This window comes from Talpa europaea (assembly GCF_964194135.1).
Source record: "Talpa europaea genome assembly, chromosome: 5".
In the NCBI taxonomy this organism is placed as follows: Eukaryota; Metazoa; Chordata; class Mammalia; order Eulipotyphla; family Talpidae; genus Talpa; species Talpa europaea.
This window is the reverse complement of record NC_140071.1, coordinates 44,665,361-44,683,434: the sequence shown is the minus strand read 5'-3', so window position 1 is coordinate 44,683,434 and position 18,074 is coordinate 44,665,361. Positions and strand designations below refer to the sequence as shown.

Here is an 18,074-nt window from a genome sequence, read left to right as displayed (position 1 = left end):
TTAGCTCTTGATCTTCAGGTAATATTGTCAGCTTTCTGATGGATATGCCAGTCACCCACATATTCAGGTTCAACAGTCTTGTGGCAATGGATGGGACTGTGAACTGTGCTCTGATAGTGATGCCATCAAAACCTGCATCACATTGCTTCTAGGTTGCACCTGGGTATTTGTTTCCATTGAACTGCTTGATCTGCAACCCAGTAGCTAGGTCTGTCATATTGTTTAAATTTGGAGTCAAGAGATGTATCTCTTTTTAAAATGTGAAGTCATAAACTCTTCATGCAGCCTAGAAATTGTTTACTACACCTAGTCCTACATGGAGATTTGAAAAGAAATGTTTTTGAATGTGAGGTTTACAGTATTTGTTGCCATTGCTATCATTTAACTAGATTTCTTTTCATTACCTTTTAAAATGAAGTTCTTTGCAGATCAATTATTTTGAATTTGAACAGTTTATACTTTAAAAATATAATTTATTTAGCTATGTTCAGAATTGTTCCATTTGTTTTCTAGCCATTCAGTTATTAAGATATGAAGGTAGATGTATCAGTAAATTTTCAGTGTACAAGGCAGAAACCATTCTCTGAAAAGAAATTCATGGCTTATAGAATACTGTGGAAGGACTGGAGGAATTAAGTAAGGAAGCTGTCCCTACCATTGAGTTCAAGGGCACACGCCATAAATATGATCCAAAGATTAGGAAACTACAGCCACTATCATTATCACCATGTCTGCCTCTCAGGACGATGAAGCTGGTGCCTAGAAATTAGAATACTGGGATGGGTACTGAAATTGCCCCCCAAACACTCCTGTCATCGTAACTGACTTCCAGCAACAGGAGATAGCCTTTACTTCTGCCTTTCATGTCTTACCAAGTGCATTTACTCATGGAGCTGAATTTATATCCAGAAACATATCTGCAAGGGATTATGGGAATTGTAGTTTTAGCTCTATCATCTCTGCCTAGTTAAAGGATGGCATGGAGATTGAAAGAGTAGTTAACTACAATATCTACTAACCTAGATTTGGTTGAAATTCTTGAATAACAAATACTGCCTAGTTAAAATGTCAATAAAAGAAAAATTGCTATCTTTAAGCCATGTCTATTTTGTATCACAAATCAATTGGAAATAGTAAGGACTTCCTCTTATGGTAACATATCTGAAAGGTGTGATACTATACGTCTAAATCAAATACAGTGTCATAAACCAATGTTACCATAATAAAAAATAAAAATAATGAAACCAAATTATCTCACTAGTGTGAATAATTTTGTATTTGATGGTGCCCGTGTGTTAACCTTTGAAGTCTCAATCCATTAAATTAATTCTAGGGGTGAAAAAACAAAAGATACTTTCTTGAAACTTTTAGGACTTTAAATTCCTTTTATTCATAGTTCTCATTTTAGTGTGTCTGTGGAGGTGCCTGCCGTTCTTTTCAGAAGACTTTTTTACATTTTTGGCTTCTGTGTCTTAAGCATTATTATACTAATAGAGTTCTATACTTTGCCTTGGGTTTTTTTTCCCCTTTCCTTCTGTCAAAACTCATTTTAGTGAAAGAGACCTTTCCCTGAGTTATCATCTAGAATCAAATTTGAAGAGAAAAAAGATCATAACTAATTTTCTGATTATCAGTTAAAGTGGTACATTTTAACAATAGAACTGTTTTTATTATAAATTGATAAAGAGGATTATATGAAAGTTATTTGTCTTCCAATAATTGAAGCTTTGTTTAGAATTTTATTTGAGTTTTTGATGTTGTCTGAAAGATAAATTACTTTATGGGGAGAGGATAATCCATATTATCATTGGGTATACACTTTAGAGATCCCAGGAGGCATGTAGATCATGTATTTAATTAAGGCTCTAGGGATTCACTGAAGTTCTTTAAAAAATAGACACCTATAATGACTAAGTTATATTATTTATCAATTTTTATAGTGAAACAATCATGTTTCTTCATGAAATATTTCATCAAGGACTGAAGGCAAGGATAGCAAACTGGCCTACTTTAATATTAGGTAAGTACCTGCTTTAGCGATATAAGATTTTCTCTTAATAGGGCTACAAGTAGAGCAAAGTAACACCCACATTATTCAGTTGAAGCTATCTGAATTTTCCTGTTGACCATTGTGACTCTATGACCACTAAGAATCTGTCTCATTACTCTTTGAGACCTGCCTCAGTAGTTCCCTTTTGGACCTTTTCCCTGACCTGTCATGGTTGGTTTGGGGATGAGCTGGGCTCTGCCCCATGGTGCATTCTACAGATCATTGAGGCATTCAGACTGGGACCCCATGCATGCATGACACCTGGTGCTGGGATCCACTCTCTGTCATTACAAGGAGTGAACACAATCTCTCCCTGTACCTTAGAAAATTTAATAAGCACAAAGAGAACTGCCATGTTTACTTCTTCTTTCCAGCTGATCTGTTTGATATTTTGCTTCCTATGCTGAACATTTATCAAGAATTTGTGCGTAATCACCAGTACAGCCTTCAAGTGCTTGCTAATTGTAAGCAAAACAGAGATTTTGACAAACTCTTAAAACAGTATGAAGCCAACCCTGCCTGTGAGGGGAGGATGCTGGAAACATTCCTGACCTATCCGATGTTTCAGGTGAGTCATCTGGGATCCGTGCTATAAGTTACTGGTTCCATCTTGATATTATGGTACCTAGTTTGATGAGAGGGAGATGTAAAAGGATTTCCTGTGAGGAATTGAGTCACATAAGCATCATCTATCATCTTAGCTTGACCCTGAGATAAACAAGTTTAGGCCACTCAATCCCTCTCTGTCTAGTATAGGTAAGAAAAGCAGACATTTTGAAGCAAATAAACCGGGAATGATTTTTTGAAAAGCAGCACAATTTTCTCTTACAAAAAGTTTCCACACAGACCTCTTCCATGGCGTCTCCTCCTCCAGCATGTTTAAAAATATTATTAGGTTTACGGAAATAGGATGCTGTGCAAATGTTCCAGTGTATGCTTGTTGCATAAAAGGTTCCCAGGGAGTGGAGTGAGTGCTGGGAAGGTCTTTGTTCCTGCCCATCCTCCTGCCTGTTGTCCTTGCTGTTGCGTTCCCTGTGACTGGAGCTCTGGAGAGCAAAGGAAGGACATCCCCAGTCACAGAGGCTGTGGAGACTTTGGAGCCAGAGACATTGTTTGGACCAGGGGCTCTTGGCTCCTGATTAGGTTGCTGTGGTGAGGCTGGGGCTTGTCCTGTTGTTTACTTTTTGGGATTAGAGCAACCCAGAGATCAAGTACACTTGAGTTTTCTCCTGTAGGCTTTACCCTTAGAGCTCTTCGGTGAAAACTGTGGAAGCCAAAATGTTCATTGAATCTCCTGTTCTTTTGAAAAGTGTGTCAATTCTGTTCTTTTGGAAAGGCATGAATGTTCCCATTTATGTAATTTATGGGGCTTCCAAATAGACCTTTAAATTGTCATGTGGTAAACAGGTTCTCCTAATTGTGTGTGTTAGGGTTTCTGTGGAGAGGCATGTTTCCTTGAACAGGCATCTCTGACTCTGACTGTTTTGTAATCTCATAAAGAAATGTTGCTCTGGTTCCTAATTGCTTGTCTAAAAGTCAGATCCTGCTCAAATCCCAGGAGGTCACTGTAGAAGTTCAGTTAAGACTTTTAAAAACCAAAAGGATGCATTTGAAACAACTTAAGTATAGTGAAACTTTATAATGTTACTGTGTTTTTTCATGGAACTGAATTGTTTAAACACTTTGTCTCTGAGGAAATATTTCACAAGAAAAACTTCAAAAAATGTTTGCCTTATACAAAATTATAATTTAAGATTTAACTTAGAGTGAAACAAATTTTATATAATGCATTGTTCTGGATTCTTATTTGAATCTTCAACATGTACCTCTAGGTTACAGTTAAATATTCTAAATGGTGTATGTTCAGCGGCCCCAATACAGGTGAATATGTAAAGGGAGAGTTGTGAAAGTCACATAGGACGTTCAGGGAGGCACCTGGCTCCCTTTCTGATAGCCCACTGTTGTACTGTTTAATACCCCTTGGTGTAATTCTCTCTGTGTTTCAAAGTAGTGAATTTCATTTGCATTTTGGGTGAGATGTCCAAACACAGTTAATATAGGTTCTCAGATAAGCCTTTGGATTTATATATTCTTCTGTTACCCTTCCACCTGCATCTCCTTCTGCTACTCCCAAGGTTTAAGCCACTAACAACTTGGCATTTTGATTCACCCCCAAGGAATTTCCATAATATCAGTAAAGGATCATTGGACTGAGAGTATCATTGGGGAAAAACCAATATCAATCTTCATTTATAAATCTCTAAACTGGGGCAACTGAGCTCTGTTACCATCTAAGCTTCTGGTTGTCTGGCTCTCTGATTCCAGGGGGACAAGCCTCGTTTTGAAAGTTTGAATTGGGTAACTTAGTGGTGTTGCCAAGAATCTGGTCTTCATCTTTGGTCGCCACCCCAAGATTGTGGTGGTCAGCAACCCTAGACTTCCGCTGAAGAGCCGAATGTTGACATTCTCTGGATTCTTCCAGGCCTCAGTTTATGAGAATTATTGTTCTGGGAGAAGACTCAAACTTAAAGAATTTAGCCAGAATTGATCCAACTGCAAGAAATCGCAAATCGAAAGTACACTGAACTGTGCTTTTATTTATTTGCTTTCCCATAACTATTTCCAATAGACCAAGAGGGGAAATCACCAAAACTTACTGTGAAAGGGCCTCATTCTCCTGTGTCTTCCTTCTCTTATTTACTTGGCATCTCTTCCTCCTGCCTTCTCTGTAAAGCTGACCATTTGAAACAGTTGTAGTGGAGAGGGGAGGGGAATGACCCTTTCTAGAACTTGTAGGTTTTTTCCTTACTAGGTTCATTCTGTCCTTCTTTCCTTTGGTCCTTTAGCAAGTGGGGTGTGACAGTCATGAAGGCTTCCTTGGATTTCCAAGCGTAGCATGCAGTGAATTACAGTGGTACTTCTGCACTTCTCTTTTGCCTTAGTGTGGTCTGGATGCCTCAGGATGAGACTGGTATGCCCTGCGTTTTTGCTGTAGGGCAACAGTAGAAAAGGTGACCCCAGTTCATACTGTCAAGGGGCCCTGATCCAGACTTTTTGTTGAGCTTTTATGGGGGCAGAAGTTGGAGTAGGGGGAGAGGGAGTAAGAGAGGTGATTGGCAGCTTCTAAACTATGTACATGTAAAAGAGAGAAGTGGGGCCTCCCCGGTGGTGCAACGGGTTGAGTGCCACCCCGTGAAGCTGTCTGCAGCTTCTGCAGCACAGGTTCGATTCCCAGCCAGCCAGGGAGAAACTCACATGGCGTGGCAGACCTCTCCTGCCTTGCCCGCTGTTCCCCTCAACAGTGTCTTCGGTCCGTCTGCCTGTTCTGCTCCCAGCTCTGTCTCTGGTGAATTCTCTCACCCTCCCGTGCCTCTGACCTGTACTCTGGTTCTTGTATAAATAAATAAATCTTTAAAAAAAAAGAATAAATCAGAATCAAGTGGGTTAATATTTAAAAAAAAATAAAAGAGAGAAGTGTTCTACACTTCCTGTACCCTTTGTCGAATAGTCAAATGCTGTGATTAATGAACTGTGTTGAACTATGGGAACATGGAGGAATTGTAGAATTGAATGAAACAGTAAATTTATCCTCAATTGAACTGACAAGTAAGTACAGTATTGCCAGGAAATTTGTTTTGGAAAATAATGTAGTCATTAACATCATTTTTATTTAGCAAAGACAGTGGCTTGGCTGGGACTGTTTAAATTGGCTTCAGCTGCTCATAAGTCCATAGGTGAACCAACCATGAAACCTCCTCCTGACAAGAACAGCACTGTTAGAGTTCTCCAGAAAGTAACTGCTTGCTGCTCTATTCACCTATTTACTCTAATTGGAGAACAAACTAATTAATGTCTATAAAGTGACAAGTATTGTTCCATAATTGAAAGCAGACTTATGATTCATCTAGACTATACTTACTATGATTTTTGAGTTTTGGGGGGAACAGATTTACAATCAGTTTTTAAGTATACAGATGAGCTCTTTGGAGAGATGTCCACTTCTCTGCAGAATGTCCTTTGCCAGCTTTTTGGCAGTCTTGGGCTTATTTATACTTTCACCAGAAATGGGAAGGGCTAGTTACTGAATTTCAAATCCATCCACTTGAATCTTTGCCAAGGAGCTCTCTAAAATAGATTTAATTAATGGGGGAGGATCATGAAGCTATTGACTAAACTTAGTTTTGTGGGTTTTCAGTGCATTATAAGTAGTCATGCTCTCCCACTCCTGCCCTCTTTGTTATGAAAAATTGGGTACATTAGCTATTGATTGCCTTGATTTTCTTGTAGAATTATTAACTTAGAGGCAAACTTTTATCCATCATGGCATTGTGCAAAAGGAATATTTGAAAGCATACCTATGCTTTCTTCACCAAATGGAACAGCCCTAAAGACTGTCTTAGTGAGAAATTTATGTAGAGGAGAGGCAGTAGGCTTCCTCCAGATGTCCCTCTGAGGGAGAAGTCTCCCATATCCTTCCCTCCTATGATGAATCTCCTCTGTCCTTCCAAAAACTCACTTGAGGACATTCCCTAGGACATTCCTGGGGCTACACATCCATGTCTTTACTGGGGGTATTATGCATAAATGTAGGCACATAGTAAAATCTAATAAGTAACCTCAGGAAAACCACTATTTGCTTGAGAATGAAAGTAGATCCATAGATAAAGCTACCAACATCTCAGGTCAGAATAGAGAGGACCCTGGGACCCTGGGAAGCTGTTTTATCTTCTTCATTCTCAGAAGTTCTTCTATTTATTTATTTTTTTAATAAGTAATTTTTTAAAAAGATTTATTTATTTATACAAGCACTGGGTACAGTCAGAAGCACAGGAGGGTGAGAGAATTCACCACAGCCAAAGCGGAGAACAGAACAGGCAGACCGATGAAGTACACTGCTGAGGGGAGCAGCAGGCGGCAGGAGAGGTCTGTGCACCATGTGGGACCCTCGCCCGGTGGCCAGGGATCGAACTGGTGCTGCAGAGGCTGTGGGCAGCTTCGCAACCCAGCGCTCAACCGCTGCGCCACAGGGGAGGCCCTCAGAAGTTCTTTTAAATTCTGAGTGGACACTGGTCCCCATAGAAGGGACCCTCTAGATTAGCGCACTGGTCAGAGCTGGGTTCATGACAGGTTCTGCATTTACTATGATGTCACCTCGGATGAGTTACTGAACTTCTTCATACTTTGTTTTCTTTTTTTAAAAAAACATTTATTTATTTATGCATACAAGAACTGGGGTGTAAGCCAGAGGTGCAGGGGGGTGAGAGGATCCACCAGAGACAGAGTGGGGAGCAGAACAGGCAGGTCTACTGAAATACACTGCTGAGGGGAGCAGTGGGTGAGGCAGGAGAGGTCTGCTGTGCCATGTGGGTTAGCTCCCTGGCAGGCCAGGAGTCTGGGGATCAAACTCATGCTGCAGTGGCTGGCAATAGCTTGATAGCACTGTCTTTAACTCCTGTGCCACCAGGGAGGCCCCCATACTTTGTTTTCTTATCTGTAAAGTGAGGAAGTAATTCTTATGGTGCTATACACACAGACCAATGGAATCAAATTGAATACCCAGAAATAAAATCACACATATGTAAACAACTAACCTATGACAAAGGCACAAAGAATATGCAATGGAACAAGGATAGTCTGTTCAATAAATAATGCTGGGAAAACTGGGCCACCACATGCAAAAGAATGAAACTAGACTATTACCTCACACCATGCATAAAAAACAACTCAAAATACATAAAAGACTTGGACATAAGACCTGAAATCATAAAATATATGGAAGAAAATATAGGCAAAACATTCCATAATTTACATCTCAGAAACATCTTTAAATACTCATTCCCTGAAACAAAGGAAGTTCAGGAAAAGATAAACAGCTTGGATTACATCAAACTGAAAAGCTTCCGTACAACAAAAGAAACAATAACTAAAACAAAGAGACTCACCTTACTGATTGGGAGAAAATATCTATACTCTCTGCAACTGATAAGGGACTGATCACAAAGATCTGCAAAGAGCTCACACTATTCAACAAAACAAAGCAAACAATCCAGACAAAAAATGGGCAAGGGAGCTAAAAAGACAATTCTCCAAAGAGGAAATGCAAATGGTGAACAGGTATATGAAAAAAAAAATGTTCAACATGACTTAGAATCAGGGAAATGCAAATCAAAACCACAATGAGATGCCACCTCATGCCAGTGAGACTGGCACATATTAAAAAAAAAAAAACAGCAACAATAAATGCTGGCAAAGATGTAGAGAGCAAGAAACTCTCTTACACTGCTGGTGGAAATGCATACTGGTCCAGACACTATGGAAAGCCTTGTGGAGGACCCTCAAACTACTAAAAATGGAGCTACCATATGACCCAGCAATTCTACTCCTAGGAATCTACCCAAAGGATACAAAAACATTAATTCAAAAGGAAACTTGCTCTCTTATTGGCTATTCACAATAACTAACATATGGAAGCAATCTAAAGGCCCAAAATCAGATGAATGGATCAAGAACTGGTATATATACACAATGGAATACTATTCAGTAATCAAAAAAGATAAACTCATGTCATTCGCAGCAACATGGATGGAGCTATCAGGGATTATGCTCAGTGAAATAAGTCTGAAGGAAAAAGAAAAGTATTGGATGGTTTCACTTATAGGAGGAATATAGGGTAACTAAACAAGGGATCAAGGAAAAAAAGACAAAACTAGCAGGCAAACTGTAAGTTGGAGACACTCAGCAGGGGAGGGGGAGGGAGAGGGATTAAAACGGGTGGGAAGAGCAGAAGAAACTATAGTGATGGTTCATGGGTGACTTGGTGGTGGAAATTTTATGGGGACTACACCGGAGAGAAGGAATTAAACATTGTACAAAAATGAACAATGATGTAAAATATATATGTAAGTATATTAAACGATAATAATTTTTATGGTGCTAGTGCATTGGCAGATCCAGGAAAGCACATGCTCAAGCCTCTGACCTGACCCACAGCTGGCAGTTTTATGGTAGTTGTTGTTTATACTTGTTATTATTAAAACCAAGCCCACTGTTCCTGCTTTCTAAAGAATTTTAGTTTGTAAGCCAGAAGAAAAATATGCTGAATCACTGTAACTTGAGTTAAATCTCTATTGTGGTCTGTTAAGAACCTTCAAAGGATTGGCGGTGTTTCTACAAAAGACAGCATCCAAGCAAATAGTCTGTTCATCAACAAAAACACAAGTAAATAATACAATAAAACAATACTATTTACTGCTGGAAGGATGAATTGAGATAAACTAGGCCCAGACCGTCATGAGAATGAATGTGTCTTTTCCTAAGTTTTAATTCTACATTCTAGGACCATTGCCAATTGAAAAAAAAACATAAACAAGCAAATATGTCTAAATACATGTGTTTCTCTATAAACTAATTTTCAAAATTTATGGTTAAATATATATGATTATATTAAGAAATCTAAAGAAACACTTTTTTCTACCATTATACTTTATTACTCTTTTCATGTGTTCTTGAATTTTTTCTGTTTTTGTGAAGTTTGAAGTGTAATTGATTTTAATGTATTCCTTTGAAAGTGTGTTTGTGAAACAAAACTGTTAGAGATGAGCTAACAGAAGTGATAATGGCACAGTAGAGAATGTCCCAGTGGAACATATCCTGACCTCTTACTCATGCTTGCCTTTCTCTTTAGATCCCCAGGTACATCATCACACTCCATGAACTCCTAGCCCATACACCCCATGAGCATGTAGAGAGGAAAAGTCTGGAGTTTGCTAAATCAAAACTAGAGGAACTGTCCAGGTATGCAGAAAACTTACAATAAAGTCTTGATCTGGGAATGCAGTAAGTGAGCCTCTGGAAACCTAACACTTAAGTCCAGGGAACAGGAAGCAAACCAGTTTGATTTCTCATATTGACCTGAATATGAAATGCTAGCTCCTGAGAGGTGGTACTGAATCAGAATGCCCATTAATTTAACAACAAAAATCCTTGAAGATGTGTATATAGCATGTGAATTTGTAGAATTGAGATTTGGTGTTTTTTTGTATTCAGTTTGGAAATGTTCACATTGCCTTCAGCATAATAAAAACTAATTTTAGGTGCATTTTTATTCATATTTGGCAAGAAACTAGAGGTTATATATTTTGGACTTAGCAGTAATTATTTACATCTGTATTTATCTTGCTTCTATAGGATAAGTGGTATCAATTTCTCTAATTTATCTTACCATAAGAAATGGCAACTTAATTTCAGTGAGGGACCTGCTCATAAAAGAGCAGGTTGCTTTCCTGTGACATTGACAAGCAACATTTGACCCACTTACATTTGGTACATTGGCCTTGCTTTGGGTCATGCTGAAGCATGGAGGTCTAGTCTACCTCCCTCCAAAACCTAGTCACATTGATACAAGTTCAAAACCAAACTTCTCAGGTGGAGCTTTTCTTTGCATACTGCTAGGTCAATAGAAAACACCTCTTACTGTGCCCTGCCTGTGTTGTGTTCGACAGGGTAATGCATGATGAAGTGAGCGACACTGAGAACATTAGGAAAAACCTTGCCATAGAAAGAATGATAGTAGAGGGCTGTGATATTTTGCTGGACACCAGCCAAACTTTCATCCGCCAAGGTAAGTCCTTGTTTAATGGACCCACTGTCTAGTCATCTCTGTGACTGTTCCATTGTCACTGGCAGATCGTTTTGGAGCAGGTTTGATTTAGCTGTGTGAGTGATGCTGTTCATGCAGGACATCCTTGTGGCCTTGACCAAGGCTGTGGTTGAGGCCCACCTTTGTGCTGTTTCTTTTCAGGGGCCATGAAAAACAGCAACACAATAATAGTAAAGCACGAGTGGGACAGTAAGTTACATTCTGACTGGACTCTCCTCCTCAGTGGACCGGACATTCTCTACAGCTCCAAGGAGTGCAGATCTGTTTGGCCGATTGAAGTGGCAATGCCAGGTGGTGACAACATCCAGGCAAAGACCCAAGAGAAACTTGCATTACTCAAAGCCCTTTCACATAGCAGCGGAGACACTGTCCGCAGTGAAAACAGCTGTCTTTTGTTCCCATTTTTCATCAGCACTTCTGGATCGGTCCCACAAGATATGATTTGATTTGATCAGTCACTTCAGTTACCATATGAAATGTCTCACTCTTTGGTAATGGCAAAGGTATCATGTTTGTGGGAGGTAATTTGGGCCATTACCCAGTAAGTTAAGCTTCTGAAGAGTTGAAGATATTTGTGCTGGAACTGGAGAAGCAACAGCTTAACAGTGCATATTCCTACCTGGCTCTGATTCCCAAGTGCATGAAGTAAACCACATCCCGAGTTCTTTTTAAGTGCTTATATCTTCTGAGGGAGGGCAGCATGCTCCATGGAATTGATTTGAGATGATATATGGTGCACATTTATGATTTTGAACTTGGTGGCACTTGCACATATGTTTGGAACTAAGATTAACCTTTAATGTAGTTTCTGTTCGTGATGTCCCAGTATCACTTGAAGATAATTGCGTTCTGTTGCCTACCAAAATGTGCTGCTTAAAAATATTTTTTAACCTCATCAAACAAGACATTATTTGTACTGTGCATCTTAATTTTTGCACAGCATACTTAAAAAATTTAACACATGCTGTTCTATTTTCCATTATTTATTTATAAGGAGAGAAATCACATGTGAAAATTTGGAGGCATATTTTAAGAAATGATACCTTTTTCATTTTTGGCTTTCCATATTAATACTTCTTTAAATATTAGTGAACTAGAAGGCCTATCAAAGGTCTGCTTGTCCTACTAGGCTCAGGTCAGTTACCTTTAAGGAGCCTTTTAATATTTTGTCCTCATCTTCCCCTTACCTCCCCTCCAGTTAGAATGAATTTACCTTCCTCTTCATTTAAGACCCTTTGCTCCTGCTGCATGTATTTCATGCTCTTGTACACTATAGGTACATGTTTGCATGCCTGTCTCTCCCAGTAATTGAAATTCAGAAAGGCAGCATTTTTATGAATTCTTTCTTCTCTATTATGATGCTTTCTGTTATAAATACCTGGAAAATAGGCATTGGATTAAATTTAATTGCCCGTTGAATTGCAGCTTTGATAGTAAAATGTCATATTTTGTATTTTTCTTGTATTTGGAGTACATTGAAAATTGATTATTAATCACTTGAACTTTATAGTGTGAGAATAAAAACAAAATTTCTATAATTAGTATTCAATTTCTGAAAGGATTTTGATTGAAAAGTATTATTGCACATGAACATTTAATATTTTTACAAATAGACTTTCAATCTAAGTTTGAAAAAAATCTATAATGAAAAATGTTGGAAGATTGGCTATATTGAGTAAGTCATTTTTTTTTCATTGCATGTAGAGGAAAAACAGTCGTTAACCACCTCTTTCTGTGATTCATGTCCAGATGTTATTTATTCCTTGTTCTGTGTTTAAGTCATTTCTGTCAGCTATGAATATTTCTGATGTTATTGTATTGATATTGATATAATGATTTCAGCAGTATTTTTCTGTATTGTTTGGTTTGGTTAGTCTGGTTAGAAATTATTCAATAAAGGTGGCTTTAAAAAAAATCAATCCTTATTCTGAAAGTAGAAAGTATTCCAAATATGACAATTGGGAAATTTTGCATTATTTTGGCTTGGTTGCTCCTACTATCACTTTTACTAAATCCTCTTAACAGACTTTAACATCTATTGAGGTGGATTTTTTTTTATTATTTAAAACTTTGAGAATTTCATATTCTACGAAATGGATTTATCACTATAATTGTGTGCTAGTATTTGTGTTATTTACTTTAATAGATAATATGAGGTCTCCGTGTGTGTGTGTGTGTGTGTGTGTGTGTGTGTGTGTGTGTGTTTGCATGAATTTTTATTCTGAGGACTAGGGAAGATATGTTATCTTAGTTCAGGCCATCTGAAAGGCCTCCTTATTCAGCTATCTTGAATATCAATCAATCCATGGATAGTTAGTGATTGAAATAGCAGAAGTTTTTTAAAAAATAATTTTTATTGCATTAATACTGGTTTACATCATTGTTTCTATTATGGAAGTGTAGGATCCCCCTGCAGGCACTGTTGCCATAGTGTGCCCACCACCAAAAACACCATAGTCCACCACCATAGACCCTTGTTCCCTCCCTTCTGTGTTTTCATCCTTCCCCTTTCCTTCCCACACTCTCTCGTTGCCCCCATTCTACAGTCAGCTTTCAAGGGTTAACTTCTTAGTTTGGCTTTATTGACCATTTTGTTTTTCTCTATTTCTATATTCCACATGTAAGTGACACCATCCGGTGTGTGTCTTTCTCCTTCTGACTGATTTCACTTAGCATTATTCTTTCCAGCTCTATCCATGTTGCAGTGAATGGCAAGAGTTCATTTTTTCTGATAGCTAAGTAGTATTCCATTGTGTGTGTCTGTGTGTCTCTGTGTGTGTATGCACAATACCTTAATCCATTTGTCTGGTTTTGGGCATTTAGGCTGTTTCTGTGTCTTAGCTATTGTAAATAGTGCTGGAATGAACTTGGAAGTGCAAGTTTCCTTTTGAATTAAGTGTTTTTGTATTTTTCAGGTCAATATCTAGGAGTGGAATTGATGGGTCATATGGCAGATCCATATTGTAAATAAATTCCAATTGTTAGACAGCTGATAAGAAATGCAAAGGATAGCGGTGGTCTGATATTGCCATTTATTTTTTAAAAGTCTATTAAAAATTTGTTGAACAAATGTATAAGTGAGGCACTAATAGAAAGACAGGGCCTCCCTGGTGGCTCAGGGGTTAAAATCCCAGCACTATCAAGCTGTCACCAGCCACTGCAGCATGAATTTGATCCCTGGCTATGTAGATGACCCACATGGTGCAGCAGACCTCTCCTGTCTCGCCCGCTGCTCCCCTCAGCAGCGTATTTCAGTAGATCTACCTGTTCTGCTCCCCACTCTATCTCTGGTGAATCCTCTCACCCCCTTGCACCTTTGGCCTATACCCCTGTTCTTGTATGCATAAATAAAAAAAAATCTCTTAAAAAAACCATAATAGAAATACAGCCTAGCCATGATACTGGAGGTCACATCCTGTCACCTCCACTTGCTTGCAGTGTGATATTCGACAAGTAACACTCTTTGCTTCAGTTTCTCCTTCCTAAGTGGGAGTTAATAGTCATACTTGTCTTTTATAGTTGTCAAGATTAAATGAACTAATGCTTACAGTTGCATCTCAACCAGTGCAACCTGTGAGATTATGACATAAATTAAAAAAATAAAACCCAGGGTTTGGAATGAGTTTCTATTTTCAATAATATAAAATATATGTGAATATTTATTAAAAGATATAAGTACTTTAATTGACATTTTGATCAAAACTGTTATTCATAGCCAATGTTTTCTTATGGAAATATGAACCAGGACAATTAAATAAAGGTGACTGAATTCAGAGCAAAATGCATTGAGAATGAGATGTGGATGTCTCTGGTATCTTAATCATTCCCAGGCTCTAAATCATGTACTTTCAGTATACCTAGTTCTTTGGAATTGTAACATGGGGTTTAGAAATAGTTATACCTTCTTAAATGTTAACCCAAAAACTTGGAAATTGCTCTTCATTCTTTTTACTACTGAGTAGAATTAAGAATAAGGGCATTAATCAGTCTTGAATGCCTCTCTCTGGAATTTAGTGATTGAAATAACAGAAGTTTTATTTTAAGATCACCTCAATTATTAAGTATACTGATGACTGAGATGCAAAGGACTGTGTTATAGCAGTGGTCTGATACTGAGGACTTAGGAATTTAATACTAATTTTTCTCTAATTAGTATTAACTGGAGAAGACTTTCCTAGGCTTAAGGCTGTGTTACAACACCATAGATTATTTTTAAACAAGAATCCAGTTAGCATTTTTTCCCAAATATGATTACTTATAAACCAAACAATAGTGCTGAAATTGCTCATTTTTTATTAGATGTATAGATTTCCATTCATACCTAATGTACATATAGTCTTAGTTGGATATGAGTGAACAGTTATAGGTTAAGCATGTTAGTGTGTAATTACTAAGGAAATATAATTTTTTTTTTGTTTTTGTGAGACCCTTGCCGGCGGCTGGGGAATGAACCGACGTTGCAGAGGCTGCGGGCAGCCTCGCAGCCCAGTGCTCAACTGCTGCACCACCAGGGGAGGCCCAGGAAATATAATTTTTTAACCTCAGAGCTGAAATTCATAGTAATCACTAATATATGATCTGACATGTATTTTGTATTTTTTGATTTGCAAAAATCATTAAACGCTAGAAACATTTACCACTGAAACACTATTATCAAGTATTCATAGCCTTGTTTATATCCTCATATCCTTTCTGAAAATGACTCTTAAACCAATTTGTCTGTCAAGATATTTGCCTAAGCCCAGTCTTTCACTCTATCTTAATGGATCTGCTTAATTGTTGACTTATGATCATTCATGGCAAAGCTGGAACTTACTGTCTTCCCATCCATTCGTTCCCCAACTTTCAGTTTTTATTTAGCGGAATCCACGTCTGTCTTCTGGCTGTGTCACTCAAATAAGGGTGACCTTAGGAAAACTGTTAGGCCTCTCAGGCCTCAATTTCCCTTTCTGCGAAGTGAGGGGATAATCAAGGTCCTCTGAAAGATCTCCCTTGGCTTCGATTCCACTCCATGAATCCCATGAGTATAATCCTTCTGCTGGCATTACCTGCCCATCTACCCCCTAAGCATTACCTTCTGCTTCCCCATCTTCCCTTACTCTTCAAACAGTTGTTCCTGTCCTCTGTCAGTTTGCTTTTCCCCCTGTTACCCCTTAGTTCACTTCCTCTTGTCTATTCCTTTCAGAGGAATTAAGCCTTTACCCTGTCCCACACCCTTCCTCAGGATTGCTTCCCTGCTATTCTTTAGGCCCCAGTAGCTGACCACTCTGCCTCCATCAAGCTGTTCCACCTAAACTGAGATGGAATCTGGGCATCTTCATCCCCTATACACCTGTAGATCTCTGTTAAAAAGCAGATTCTATTTCAGATATTTGTATGTTAATATGAAGGTTTTGTGATCCATAATCATAGTTTTATTGTTTCACATATATAAAGAACTTCAGTGTTCTTCCTACTTACAGATGTAATTTGTGCCCGTAATAATAAAAAAACAAGACAGGAAACCCAGAAAATGTATGCAGAGAAAAATAAGGCTGTTTGTAATCTCATCTCTTAGTGATGATCGCTGTTAATAAATTTAAGTGTTGAATATACATTTGATGATTTTTAAGAGGCTAATAAGAGCCCTTGTAAGGCTGCACTTGGGGTAGCTGGTGGATTAAATAAATAGTAGAAATATTACAGGCTTGGGGCATTTCACAAGTCAAAGGCAAGATATTTGCAAGAATCTTTCTTAGTACTTTTTATTTTAATGTCTAACCTTGGTAGGAATTTTGTTTTTTGAGTGATGGGGTCACTCTTACGGTGAAATTATATAACCTTACATCTATTTCAACTATGTATAACCTTACATTGAATGAAGCATAGTTTTGTTAACAGGAATGCTCTTAGATTTTATTTGGCTTAATATCTATTTAGAGTCCACAAAGAGCTAGCTGCCCTCTAAAAATTGTCCTTACTAGCATTGAATTGTGAATTGTACAAATTTATTTTTTAAAATATGCATGTATAGTATTCTCTACTTTTAAGATACAAAGTAAACTATATTAATATACTTTTTGTCTACCTTCAGTGCTTCAGGAAGAATAAATTCCATTTGCTTTTTATTTTGTTATTTTATTACTATATGGAATTATACAATATGTACCTTATTCTTTAGTAAATAATTTGATTGAGATCAGTCAGTTAGGCACAGATGGCAAAAATGCATAGCTATTTGAATTCAATTTGGCTTTCTTTTAAACTTATTTTTCCAGCTTATACATGAATAATCAAGACTAGAGTGTTTTACAAATATTTTACAAATTAGTTACAACTCTTAAAACACAGTGCTTTGTTCTGTTCAGTGTAGGGGATTTAATTGTTTCAATGGTGCATTAAATAAATCCTTGGTATCTTAGGAAACAAGCCATAGTGTTTATTGCATCAAGAACAGCTCTCACTTGACAGAATTTTAATTGCTGTGTATTCTTCACTTTTGTGATCACCAGGTTCTCTCATTCAAGTACCTTCTGTTGAGAAGGGGAAGCTTAGTAAAGTTCGCCTGGGTTCATTATCTTTGAAGAAGGAAGGAGAAAGACAATGCTTCTTATTTACAAAACACTTTTTAATTTGTACAAGAAGTTCAGGAGGAAAACTACATCTGCTCAAGGTACTGGTTTTATGTGAATATTCCATTTATGTTCCATGCACATTGAGATTAATTAAATTATGATTTTCCTATGCCAGTTATCATGAAACATTGTCACTATTGCATAGTGATGTACAGTTACTAACCTTGACATTTACTTGATTGTCACTAGGATTCTAAATAATAGAAATTTAAGTGAGTATTACTATAAAAAGGTACAATTAAAATCATAACCTGGGGCCTTCCCTGGTGGCACAGCAGTTGAGCACTGGGCTGCGAAGCTGCCCACAGCCTCTGCAGCGCCGGCTCAATCCCCAGCCGCCAGCGAGAGTCCCACAAGGTGCGCAGACCTCTCCTGCCACGCCCGCTGCTCCCCTCAGCAGTGTACTTCATCAGTCTGCCTGTTCTGTTCCCCTCTCTGGCTCTGGTGAATTCTCTTACCCTCCCACGCTTCTGACTGTACCCAATGCTTGTATAAATAAATAAATAAAATCTTTAAAAAAAATAAAATCATAACCTGGACAAATTTATTTCTAGTTGATGTCTACTGAGTTGATGACAAAAATCTTGTCAAATCACTATGGTGTACTGATAATATTCTCTAAATGCTATTTTATCTTGCTCTGTACCAAGGGTCAGCAAACTAAGACCCACAGCTTGCTATTTGTTTTTTGTTATTAAGATTTCATTGGAACACAACCATACTAATTTTCTATATATTGTCCATGGCTGCT

The 18,074-nt window shown here is 37.9% G+C and overlaps 1 protein-coding gene across 2 annotated transcripts in view; it reads left to right on the top strand.

Moving 5' to 3' along the window:
- The window catches only part of RASGRF2 (Ras protein specific guanine nucleotide releasing factor 2), a gene marked incomplete at both ends in the record, with an annotated part of 216,684 nt that overhangs the window by 97,952 nt on the left and 100,658 nt on the right, over window positions 1-18,074 (top strand). For both annotated transcript variants that reach the window (XM_084233297.1, XM_084233296.1), the window contains 5 exons: window positions 1,941-2,020; window positions 2,425-2,618; window positions 9,735-9,844; window positions 10,552-10,670; window positions 17,201-17,361. In XM_084233297.1, the coding sequence (XP_084089423.1) occupies window positions 1,941-2,020; window positions 2,425-2,618; window positions 9,735-9,844; window positions 10,552-10,670; window positions 17,201-17,361 (664 nt within the window). The remainder of the gene's footprint in view (window positions 1-1,940; window positions 2,021-2,424; window positions 2,619-9,734; window positions 9,845-10,551; window positions 10,671-17,200; window positions 17,362-18,074) is intronic.